General features: G+C 33.7%; 1 protein-coding gene across 1 annotated transcript; it reads right to left on the bottom strand.

The window, feature by feature from the left end:
• Positions 1-2,342: 2,342 nt before the first annotated feature.
• Positions 2,343-2,776, bottom strand: LOC308494899 (histone H3.3A-like; the record flags this gene model as incomplete). Its single annotated transcript, XM_081042879.1, has 1 exon — positions 2,343-2,776. The coding sequence occupies one exon, from the start codon at positions 2,774-2,776 to the stop codon at positions 2,366-2,368; it is 411 nt and encodes a 136-aa protein (XP_080899005.1). The 3' UTR covers positions 2,343-2,365.
• Between the last annotated feature and the right edge of the window lie 10,986 nt (positions 2,777-13,762).

Here is a 13,762-nt window from a genome sequence, read left to right as displayed (position 1 = left end):
TTTCCATCATTCGCCTAAGATACCTGTCTTCTTGTCTCTTGGTAATCACTAATGATGCCATCTGAAGTCTAATTAAAATTACCTATATCTTGTTTTGAAATCTAAGGAAATATAAGAGAAAATTTTATTTAATGTCAAACAAATTCCCTAGTTAAATGCGGAATTGTTTAGGACACACTGAAATAGGCTAACTGTATTTCACAGTCATTTAGTTTGGGGGAAAAATATTAAAGGAGACAACAGAGAGTTAAAGGACATTTCCAAACTGTTATCCAACATAAGCCACACACTACTCTAGAGCAGCAAAGTCCAGCAGATATATAATGTGAGCTTCATGTAATTCCAAATTTTCTAGAAACTACAGTTTAAAAAGTAAAAAGAGTGACCTTGTTTGATAATGTATTTTATGTAGCCCAAGATGTTCAAAAGAGTACCCTTTAAAACATGTACTCAACATAAAAATATGAGATACTCAATATAAAAATATGAGATATTATTTACTAACAATTGTCACCCCAATAAATTTAATTAAAAGAATGAGATATTATACATTCCTTTTTCCATGATTTGCCTTCCAAATATGCTGTGTGTTTTACATTTATGGCACTCGGTATAAACTGGTCACATTTCCTGGGCTCAATAGCTATGTTACCACTGGTGGCTATTGGATTGACAGCAAAGGGCTAGATTGTTTTACAATCTACACAATGGAACATCTTCCCACTTAAGATCGATAATTCTATTTTTTTTAACCTAAAGATATGTGATTTATTTAAATATAGATCCAGACCAGTTCTGGTAACTTTTTAGGCTTTTGCCCAAATAAATTCATATATTGATCATTTTTTATAAAATTTATTGGGTGACAATTGTTAGTAAAGTTAAATAGATTTCAGGTGTACAATTCTGTATTACATCATCTATAAATCCCATTGTGTGTTCACCACCCAGAGTCAGCTCTCCTTCCATCACCATATATTTGAAGATCGATAATTCTATATGCTTCTTTGGTCAGCTGGCTATGGTATTGAATTGAGTACATCTAGAGGGTATGTGGTTTCATGTAGTACTGTTTTGCAGTGAACTACTGGGTAGATAGATGGTTTGAACGTAAAAGTAGTCATTTGTTGTGGCTCAACATTTTAAACGTTTCTTGATGAAGTGATAAAAGACAGGCTGTTTTAAAGGGGTTGTTTTTCTTCCTTGCTTAGTGGAGCTAAGGTTGACTACCCTGCTTCCTCATAGCTGCAGTAGCAAGGGAGATAACTGAGTGGGAAGTCTTGTTATTGATTTTTTTTAATTTGGTGATTATATACAAACTTATTTGTAGTCACAGCCTCCTGACGGTGCAGATCCCGGATATGCCTTTTGTTCCCCGCCTTTCATGTTTTCTGAGGCTGGTCACTGATACTTGAGTTGTACTGAGTACTTGAGTCCAAGGCATTTTATGATTGACCAGAGGTTTCTTGAGGATGGATAAGTCTTCAGAAAGGGACATCATGAGAAACACAGGGTTAGAGATCAGGGAAATTATTGGCAGTGTTGAATTTCTGAGCTTATGTATGGATGGGGGCATATTGTGTGATCAGGTGTACTGAGACGTGAACTGCAGCAGGATTTTACTAGATGACTCAGTCAACACAGACACTAGGCTGCTGAAAATCAGAATTTGGGGGCTTGGGAAGCAGGCTGGGCATAATTGGGCTTGATAATTGTTTGGGGACTGAGAGATCACTGTCCCTAGGGTGCCTCATTACGCAAGACAAAAAAACTTAGATATCACCTTTAACTTTTTTCTTTTTTTGCCCTCAAAAGTAAATCATCCCCACTGCCAGTCCTGTCCATTCTTTCACCAAAATAGCTTTTATCTATCTCCCTCTCTAATATCTCATGGCTCCTACTCTAATTTGATTGCTCTAGGATAACTATCCAAAGGCCAATCAATAAGAGTCTGTGTCTTCCCTCATAACTCTTTTTTTTTGTTTGTTTGTTTGTTTTTTTGTTTTGCCATCAATAAGAAATTTACTTGTTTTAAAAAAATCCAAATGCTGGCATTGTCCAGAAAAATTTAACAGGTTTATTTATAATTGTTATAAAGTTGAACTGCTGAAACTTGTTCACTGAAACTTTTGACTTGCATTAATGCTTTGTCCCCGCATTTATATTAAAAATTCACACACAAATGAAAATGGAAAAACTGCCAATACCTGATTTCTGTCCCCTATTTTTCCACTTGCAATCATATACTTAGGTACCTTTTGACCCCATGGAAAAAAAAATAACTAACATTCAGAACTACCAATAACAGGAAGAAGAGAATTTTTTTTTTTTTAAAGAATGAAATGTTTCCCATCATAGTGGATTCTTAAGCACGTTCTCCACGTATGCGGCGTGCTAGCTGGATGTCTTTTGGCATAATTGTTACACGTTTGGCATGGATAGCACACAGGTTGGTATCTTCAAAAAGGCCAACCAGATAGGCCTCACTTGCCTCCTGCAAAGCACCAATAGCTGTACTCTGAAAGCGCAGATCTGTTTTGAAGTCCTGAGCAATTTCTCGCACCAGACGCTGGAAGGGAAGTTTGCGAATCAGAAGTTCAGTGGACTTCTGATAACATCTAATTTCACGGAGTGCCACGGTACCAGGCCTGTAACGATGAGGTTTCTTCACCCCTCCAGTAGAGGGCGCACTCTTGCCAGCGGCTTTTGTAGCCAGTTGCTTCCTGGGGGCTTTACCACCGGTAGATTTGCGGGCAGTCTGCTTTGTACGAGCCATGGTATAGAGACCTCCTTACTTACCCCCCTTCTCCTTCGGCTGGAGCTCGGCGAGCTAGAGGCGGCGCTGGCGTTAGAGAGCGACGGCGGCGCGGCGGCGGCTGCGAACACAATTCTTCCCTCATAACTCTTAATAGAGATATACTGGATCTGAATTTTAGGGAGAGTTTACTCAAGTTTTTCATGTAGATAGGAAAAATATCCTTGAATATACTAAGCCAGGTAGAGAAAGACAAATATCATGTGATCTCACTTATATGTGGAATCTAAAGAACAAAATAAATGAACAAACAAAACAAACTCATGTATACAGAGAACATTTTGAGGGTTACCAGATGGGTTGGGTTTAGGGAGGAATGGGTGAAAAAGGTAAAGGGATTAAAAAGTACAAACTGATAGTCATAAAATAGTCATGGGGACATAAAGTATAGCATAAGGAATATAATCAATAATATTGCAATAACTATGTATGGTGTCAGATGGGTGCTAGATTTATCGGAGTGATCACTTCGTGATATAAATGTCTAATCACTATGTTGTACACCTGAAGCTAATATAATACTGTATGTCAGCTGTATTTGAGAAATAAAAAACATTTAAAAAACCCCATTTTCATCAGCAAGGTATGAAGATGAAGGCAAGACAAGGAGAAAGATACTTTATACTTCCAATATTTATGTGACCACAGAAAAAAAGTGAGCAAGAAACATGGTTGGAGGCTAAGTAAGAAAGAGGTTTTGATCATGGATAAACTCTCCATGTTTCACCCCAGGTTGCCCTGGTTACTGCTTCCCTTCATGCTCATGACATAATAATGGACAAAGCTGAGGGCCAGTGTTAAATAGCAATGTGGTGTGAAGCTATACCTATTTCTTACCAGCCTCCATCAAGGGGAAGAAAGAGGGTGAAGTTCAAGTGAAACATGCTTTTGCTGTTTCATTTCTAGTCCAGATTCTGCATTGTCTAACTTCTAGTTACAACTCTCCTCATGGCAGAGAACATAGATTATGATACAGTGGAATTTCTGCTTCTAATGATTTTGATCAACTGGATTATGTTATTTCTGGCTTTGTTAGTCTATGGCATAAAATTGTGCGCTTTTCTTTTCTTTTAATGGAAGACCAAACCCTCCTATCTTTCACTGAAAAGAATGTGACCACATGGACAACACCAAATACAGACAACATTGGATGGAATCTTTCCAAGGAGCAAAGCAAACAGGTCAATATCTATTTGTGTTATTAATGAGCCAAGAATGTATTATATTTCCCAGAGGTTACGGGGAGGCAGTGCCCAGATATATAAAAGTAGGTTTATCTTTACAAAAGGAATAAAGAAACAGAGATTTTAGTGCCTAGGTCTAGTTACATTATGGGAGAAGGTCAGAATCTGAGGAAGAAATGTGACTGGGTGCAGAGTTGGAGGAAGTTTCAGATAATTAAAGAATTGCATTTAAAATCACATGGGAAATTTAGGATGTTTAGGAATATATCCTGACCCTTTTACAAGTAATTCCACTCTCAAGGGAAAGTGGGGAAACTTAGGTGGATTTTTAGAGTTCTGGGGGCTCTCAAGGCTAAAGGCACATTCTGATAATATTTTGAAGTTTTACCATCAGGCACCCAAAGGCAAAAATATTGATACTGAATCTCTTTAAGAAGGGAGGGAATGATAATTGGCTGGGGAGTTTTTGGTGGACTGTCCCTAGAAAAGGTTAAAGGGAGGAAGAAGGTTAAGAGTAAATATTAGAAAACATTGAATAAAGTTGGGCCCTGTGCTGTTCACAGATATGCTGGGGGTGCCAAGAAAATGTATACACATGACTTGTATTCATCTTTTGTTATTGGTATATATTGAGTATTACGATTTTAGTACAGTTGTTTTCCTTTTTTAAAATGTGTATACATTTTTGGGCATCCTCTGTATATTTTTTTAAATTTGAGATATTTTTAAAACTTTAATCTTCTCTTGCAGGAAAACGACTATGGAAACTAAATAAAAAGATCTGACCAGGAAACTAATTTGGACTCACTTACTTAGTGCTAGTTGGTTTAAATAAGGTGTTTAGAGATTTCAGATTTTCAAAAAAATATTTACCGTCTTAGGAAGTGCCATTTCAACAAACAAAACTAGTTAATTGGGAACATAACATTTCCATTGATAAACTTTTAAGGAACTGTTTCAAAACATATTTTTAAAAACATGTGAACGTCCTGCCCAAGTTAAATGTTTGGATGCTGTGTCAGAAGAGTTAAAAGGCTTTATATTCTCACAGGATTCACTGGAGTTTGTATACTAAAATAGAATAAGATCAGAATCACTTATTGCAGTGTTATTATAATTTGACATTTAAGTCACTAATCTTTGTACTCAAGTTACATGGAAAGGCTTGACTATGTTAGAAAGAATTTGATAATATTTCTGAATCTTAACTTATTCCTAGCTGCCTGCTTGATATCTTTATTTGAATATCTGATAACCATGTGAAGTTCATATGTACCAAACCAAGCACTTTATATTATACTCCGTGTCAACTCCTCCTCTAGTCTTTCCATCTTAATTAATGGCAGGTTCCATCTTCAGGTCAAAATACCTTGCTGTAATCCTTGACCTGCTTCTCATACCCCATATACTGTTCCAAAGTTAGTCAGTATCTTTACCATCCTTCTCCAAAATACGACATAAGGATCATAAATGCTTTGATTCTGTTCATTGCCATTTTGGCCTGCTGTGATAAAAGAATAATAGACTAAGACATAGTGAGTTTTAAGCTGAGTTGACTGCTGGGCAAGGCACAGAAAATCTTATCCAATGTGAAAGGGTCTCCCTCTCCCTCACCTTCTCAGAATGTGCTCAGTTGCTTGTCCAGCCTGCTACCCAAAGTAGGCCCCTCTCTGTGGGAAATTTGGACCTGATACAAAAAAAAAAAAATCTGTAAGTCATCTAGGTATGGAATAATGAATGTTTGGTGTACTACATGCTGTCTGCTATTTATCTACTGACAAGTTTTTTTTCGTATAAGTTCTATGTTATTTCTGTACCCAAATGGTGTTAGTGGTGTATGTCCATATGAAAGGCATCACAAAAGGCAAAACAAACAAACATAGTTTCATAAGGCAAAGTGATTGTTTAATTGAAACAAGTCTTTGTCTTGCCAGTTCAATATTCACTGGATTTACTGGAGTTCAAGCACAAACCTATTGACGAGTCTTGAACTTTTCACTGAGCCTACATAGTAGAAGAGTTTTATATTCAATGTTTGGCTGTCTTTCTGCTGATTCTGAGTAGTTTTCCTAAAAGCACTTGCTCTGATTCCTTTTTCTGAGGCCCTTCATTATTAGCCGTCATACACTCCCCAGGGTCACTGAAACCAAGTCAATATGTCCATGGTCAGAGTTCAGTGAAAATTTCCTTTTTTACAATTAAAAAATGTTTTTTAAAACTATTTTGGGTCTACTATTTTTCATCAAATAGGACATTTTTATTTATATGGACAATTTCTGTTTAGGTTAATCCACATGCTTATTATTTTCTTTGATCACTATTCTTCTTGTATCTTCGACTTAATTTTTGAGACCATATTTTTGCTTTCTTGAAATACATCTTTTAGATGTTTCTTAATTGAGACTTTTAATGATAAACTCAATCACAAATTCTTGTGGGATTTTAATTGGGGTAATGTTGTATCCTAGACGAAGTGGGTCTGAATCACTATCTTTCCAATATTGCCTTCCACACCAGGATATCCTATCCTCATTCTTAAAATTTATTTGTATCTTTTTTTTTTTCTCTCAACTGGTCTTTCCAGAGGTTAGTGATTTTAGTAATTTCAAAGTGTCAACTTTTGGTTTGAGCCTCTCTATTTGAATTTGCTTTCTCTATTATTAATATTTGTTCCTTTATTATTTCTTTTCTATTCTTATTGGGTTTATTTTGCTGTTTTTCTAATTATTTCAAACATGAATGCTTAGATAATATAATTGATTTTCAGCCTTTTGTTTCTAACATAAGCATTTAAAGCTATAAGTTTTCCTGTGATTACTGCTTTAGCTGCATTCCACATATTTTGATGTGTCACATTATCATATATGGTAAAACATTATCTAAATGCAATTATTCTTTTTTCAAATGAGTTATTTAGATGTGTACTATTTAAATTTTTTTAAAATATGGGAATTTTATAGTTACCTTCTTATTATTCATTTCTAGCCTAATTGCATTTTTGGTCAGAGAATGTTATCTGTATGTTTTCATTCTCTATACATTTGTTGAGATTTGCTTTAAGGTCCCAAATATATTTAATTTATACTGTAATTTTTGTTTTGCTCTTAGTCTCTTTTATCTAATATCCCTATTATCAGGTTTCCTTTTGTTAGAATTTGCTATATATCATATCCCAATATCATACCCTATCCATTTTCTTTCAACACTTATTTTTGTCATCTACTGGGGGTGCCAAAAAATATATACAAGTGGACACTTTGGTCAACATTGCTCAAGCAGTAGTTCGCCATAATCAGAAGTATCTGAATGCTGATAGTAACCACTTTGAGCACCTCTCGTAATTGCAGAAGTCAAACATGACTTGTATTCATCTTTTGTTATTGGCATATATTCAGTATCACAATTTTACTACAGTTTTCCTTTCTTAAAATGTGTATACATTTTTTGGCACCCTCTGTATATACTTTAAAAAATTATGTACAGTGATACTCTTTGGTGTACAGCTCTACGAGTTTTGACAAATGTATATAATCATATAACAACAACGACACTCATTGTACAGAACAGTCCCATTACTCCCTATCCCCCATGCTGCTCTCTTGTAGGTAACCCATCCCTACAGTCCAAATTCAGGGAGACTACTAGTCTGTTATCTATGTCCATAATTTTGCCTTTTCTAGAAAATCATATAAATAGAATCATACAGCATGTATCATATTGAATCAGGCATCTTTTACTTATAGTAATGCATTTGAGATTTATTTATATTGTATGTATTAATAATTTAATCCTGTTTAGTGCTGAGTAATATTCCATTATAAGGATGTACTATAGTTCACTTGTCCATTCACCTACTGCAGAACATTTGAGTTCTTTTTAGTTTTTGATAATGTGTAAAGCTGCTTAAATTTTTACTAAGAGGTTTTTGAGTGAACATAACTGATCATTTTTCTTGTATAATATCTAACAGTAGGACTGCTATCCCACGTGGTATGTGTATGTTTAATTTCATTAGGAACTGCCAAATTGTTTTCCAAATGGTTGTACAATTTTTCATTCCCTCTAGCAATGTATGAGTATTCTATGTTCTATGAATCCTTGACATCACTTGGTATTTTCAATATTTGTCAGAAACATGAAATTTTAAAATTCTAGAATGTTTTCATATTTACAGAAATGTGTGGATAATACAGAGAGCTCACCCAGTTTTTCCTTTTGTTAACATCTCACATCATCGTGATACTTTTATCAAAACTAAGAAGATAACATTGGTACATTACTGTTTACTATACTCCAGAATTTATTTGGATTTTACCAGTTTTACTATTTATGTCATCTTCCTGTTCCAGGATCCAATGTAGGGTACTACATTGTATTTAGTTGTCATGTCTCCCTCTGGTCTGTGACAGTTTCTGCCTTTTTGTTTCTGTTTTTTTAGAACCTTGACAGTCTTGAGGAATACTGGTTATTCAGTAAAATGTCCTGTTTAGGTACATCCAATGTTTTTCTCATGATTATAATGGAGTTATGTGTTTGTGGAAAGAATAGCATAGAGCGGACGTGTCCTTCATATCAAGGAGTACCATGACATTCATATGATGATAATTTTTGTCATTTGGTTAAGGTAATTTTTGCCAGGTTTCTCCACTATACAATTACGATTTTTGCCTTTCCATACTTTATTTTTGGCAGTGAGTCACTAAGCTCAGCCCACTCCAGGGGGACGGGGGAATTTAGTTCCATCTTCTGGAAGGAGGATATCTACATATATTAATTATAATTGTCCTATAGGGTAGATTTGTTTCTTCCCCCACTCCAATTTATGTATTTGTTTATGTCAACATAGACTAAGATAAAGTATAGGATTATAATCCAAAAATAAATTTTTATTCCTCCAATTTTTTCGTCTTTAGACAGTTGGCTTTCTGTTGGCTCCTGTAGTTCTCTGACATACCTTTATCCATTACTGATTTTTGGAGCTTTTTCTTTATGAAACTAAAAAGAGGCTCCAGAATCACCTTGTATATCCTCTGTCCCAGTCCTAGAATCAGTCATTTCTCTGAGGAATTCTTATTCCTTTTATTAGAAAATGGCATTTGGAAACCAAGATCTGGGTGGATGGTGTGCTCATTGCTACTAGGTGTATTACTGCTTCTAGGCCTTCTCATCAATTGATAGAACTAGCTGGTATGTGCATATACTAACCTGTGTGTGTATATACTTATCTATAATCTTGTGTTTCTGAATCTATCCATCTTTGCGTGTATATACAGAGGGTGACAAAAAATGTATACACATTTTAAGAGAGGAAAAAATGTATTAAAATTGGATTACTCAATATGTACCGATAACAAAAGATGAATACAAGTTACTTTGACTTCTGCAATTACAAGAGGTGCTCAAAGTGGTTGCCATCAGTGTAATTTTAATACAGGTTTTTCCTTTCTTAAAATGTGTATATATTTTTTTGGTACCCTCTGTATCAATACACAAGTACACCCATATGTTCTATATATACCCAAACAGAAGTTTTTTTTTTTATTTTTATTTATTGGGGTGACAATTGTTAATGAAATTACATAATTTCAGGTGTACAATTCTGTATTACATCATCTATAAATCACATTGTGTGTTCACCACCCAGAGTCAGTTCTCCTTCCATCACCATATATTTGATCCCCCTTACCCTCATCTCCCACCTCCCACCCCCTTACCCTCTGGTAACCACTAAACTATTGTCTGTGTCTATGAGTTTTTGTTTCTCATTTCCAAACAGAAGTTTATACTGATGTTTCCAATTTTAATGTAGTACCAAGGTGTTCATTCTGATCTTTCTTTCTTCTTTATTAATAATTTCCCTCTAACAGTGAAAAATCAGACTGCCACTATCTACTATCCATTTACTTATTTGTTCAACCAGAGTATAAGTGTGAAGCAAATTTGGAATTGTTAAAATGTATCCCCATAAGAAACAACTTTACCAACCACAGTAGGTATTTATGTATAGTTCCATTTGTCTTTAGCTCTATAAAAATCGTTATTTTCAAAAAATACTTAATTCAGCTACTTTCCCTCCATGTCTCCTTCAGTGTGGTTATGTCAGTAATTTTTAATACAGTTTGATTAATTTGTCACAGTCTGTATCTCATCCTAGAATCCCAAGACATCCTTGTTTCTTGGTTGACTGTTTTCTTCCGTTTGCATACATTGAAGTTCCCTCCTTGCAAGGTTTTATGGGCTTCAAGAAATGCATAGTATCATGAATCCATACCCTAGTATTTACAGGACTGTTTTTCTTTGTTTGTGTGTTTTTAACCACAAACATTCCTCTGTGAATCCCCTTTGTAATTCACCACTTCTCTGTCCCCCAATCATTGGCAACCACTAATTTGTTTTCCATCACTTTTAGTTTTGCCATTTCCAGGATGTCATGTGAATGGAGTCATAAAATAGGTAGCTTTTTAGAGCTGGCTTCTTTCACCTAACAAAATGTATTTAAGATTTGTTCATGCTGTTACATGAATTAACAGCTTGTTCCTCTTTATTACTCAATAGTATTCCATTGTATGGCTGTATCACAGTTTATCCATTCTTGTGTTGATGGGGACCTAGTTTGCTTCTAGTTTTTAGCAGTTATTAATAAAGCTACTGTAAATATTACCATACAATTTTATGTGTGGACATAATTTTTCAAACAACTTGGTTAGATATCCGGGAGAATGATTGTTGGGTCATACCATCAATTTATATTTAATTTTTGAAGAAACTGCCAAACTGTCTTCCAAAGTTGTTATACCATTTTGTATTCTCTCCATAAATCAAGGAGCTTAGGTTATTGATTTGGGAACTTCTCTTTTCTAAAATATGCACTTAATGCCATAAATTACTTCATGCAATGCTTTAAATATAAGATACATACATTTACATTCTCTTTTAAATATTCTCTATTATCTTTAAATTTATCTGTCATCGTGTTATTTAGAAATTTGTTATTAAATTCACAAATATTTTGGTATTTTCCAAATATCTTTGTGTATTTTGACTTCTAGTTAATTTATGTTTTGATCAGAGTACGTGCATATACTTTCAATTATCTTAACTTTGTTACATATTGTATTATGGCCCAGAATATTTTGTATCTTGGAGATTGTTCCAAGAGCATTTGCAAAGAATGTATATTGTGTTGTTAGGTAAAGTGTTCTGTAGAATGTCATTTAGGTCAATTTGGTGGGTAGTATTGTTTATGTTTTCAATACCTTTACTGATTTTCTACCTATTTGTTGTGTATAAAAAGAACAATGCTGAGAGAAAGAAAATTCTGGTCTTCAAGTATAATGACAGATTTGTTAATTCTCCTTTTAAGTCTGTCAATTTTTGCTTCCTGTATTTCGAAGCTCTGTTATTAGATTCATACTCCTTAAACATTACTTTTTCTTGGAAAATTGACCTTATTCGTATGTAATGTCCTTCTTTCTCCATGATAATGCTTTGTTCTGATATCTATTTTTCTATCAGTACAATAACTCCTTTCTTTTATTATTTTCATGATGTATATTTCCTTCCTTTTACTTTTAACCTTTAAAGTTTGTTTTTAATAGATAGTATAGTGTTTTTAATCATAAATAACAATCTCAATTATATTTAGTATACATTAACTTATGTTTAATATAATTATAAATATTGTTGATTTATATCTATCCTTTTATTACTTGTTTTCTGTTCCTTAATTTCTCCTTTTCCGATCTTCTTTTCGATTAATGTACTTTTAAAAAAATATACTTATACAGGATGATTTTACAGAAAAAAATTGGAAGAGTAGTATAAAGAGTTCACATGTACCCCACACCCATTTTCCTCTATTGTTAACATCCTACATTAATGTGGTATATTTGTTACAATGAATGAACCAATATTGATATATTATCATTAACTAAACCCACACTTTAATCAGATTTCGTTAGTTTTTGTCTAATACCGTTTTTCTACTCCAGAATTTCAATTAGAATACCACATTACATTTATATATAGTCATTACATTTTATGCTCCCCTTGGCTGTGACTGTTTCTCTGTTTCTTTGCTTTTGATGACCTTGACAAATTTGAGGAATACTGGTCAGGTAATTTATAGAATGAGCCTCCATTCAATTGGTCTGATGTTTTTCTCATGATTAAACTGAAGTTATGGGTGGCGGTAAATACCACAGAGGTTAAGTATCATTCATCACATTGTGTCATGTTTTAATGTGATTTTTAACTGTTCATGTTGACCTTCATGCTCTGGCTGACATGGTACTTGTCAGTTTTCCTACTGTGAAGTTATTCCTATTCTTCCTTACTCCTTTGTCTCTTTTCCATACTGTCTTCTTTGAAAGTAAGTCATTGAAGTCATTGTGAGCACCAAACATTTAAAGAATGGGGATTTATGCTTCCTACCTTTGAGGACAGAGTATCTGTGTACATTATTTAAAATGCTTGAATTTTTTTAGCATTTCATTTGAATTTTTATGATTTTTGCTATGTCTTTTTGTTATTTTTAAAGTAATTACCCTGGGTATTGCAATATACACATCTAACCATTTAAGGTCTCCTTAGAGTAGAATTTTACCACTATAACTGAACTGTAGAAGCGTTATAAAGATATAGGCCCCTTACCGTCTCCTTTTATACCATAGTTATCATATGTATTGTGTCTCCATACATAGAAAAAACCCCAAACAATTTTATAATGATATGTCCAGTATTCATACATTGTTCAAAGAAATGCAAGGATTATAGTTCTTAAAATATTTACTTAGCTACAATTTCTTTTTGCTATTCTTTCCTTCTTTCTGTTTCTTCACCTTCCAAGTTTCCTTCTGGTATCATTCCCCTTAAGAAAGAGGAGCTCTTAGAATAGGTATGCTAGTGACAAATTATCTTACTTTTCCTTCATATAAGAATATCTTCAATTTGCCTTATTTCCTGCTGGATATTTTCATTGGATGTAGAATTATGGATTGATCGTTTTTCCTTTCATCACTTTAAAGATATTTTCCACTGTCTTTTCCTTTCCATATATTTTGATGTAAAAACCTATGGTCATTCAAATTATTAGTCCAATTTGGAAAGCAAAGAGAAAACAATTGAAAATAAAATGAATATAGTCTTAGAGACACTGGGAAAATATAAATTCATAGCCTTAAAATTCTATAAGGAGAGGTCAAAGAGATTGGGGTAGAAAATGAATAATAATGAAGAAACCATGGCCCCAAATTTGTCAAATACATAAATTTACAGATTCAAGAATCTCACCAAACTTCAAATAGGATAATATTAAAACCATGCTTTTATGCATTATGTTGAAAACAAATATGAAGGAAACATATATAAGCAGCTCAAAAATGACACATTTATATAACTATATATATATTTGTGAAATTATGTAAATATATATTATTGTTATATCGTTTTTCCATTACCACATAGTGTGTTATTATTTTATTCATTCAATATTTGTTTATATTTACCCATATATTTACTGTTTTCTACATTTTTCATTCCTTCTTGCACTTTAGACCTTCTGTATGTGATCCAATTTTGTAAAAATTAATATTCAGTTACTTTAAAAAGTCCAGGAAAAAAGCAATTTCAGTGGTTAATTTTTCTTTCTAGGTCCTTAACTTCACTAAAATTTTATCCTGATAATTCCTTACTACCTTTTCAGATCCTCAGCTCTTTGAGAAGATATTTTTGAGAGTGGTGTTTTTAATAGTTTTCAGTAGGA

This window comes from Rhinolophus hipposideros (assembly GCF_964194185.1).
Source record: "Rhinolophus hipposideros genome assembly, chromosome: X".
NCBI classification, from domain to species: Eukaryota; Metazoa; Chordata; class Mammalia; order Chiroptera; family Rhinolophidae; genus Rhinolophus; species Rhinolophus hipposideros.
Note: the sequence above shows the minus strand (reverse complement) of the source record. Positions and strands in the feature narration are given on the sequence as shown.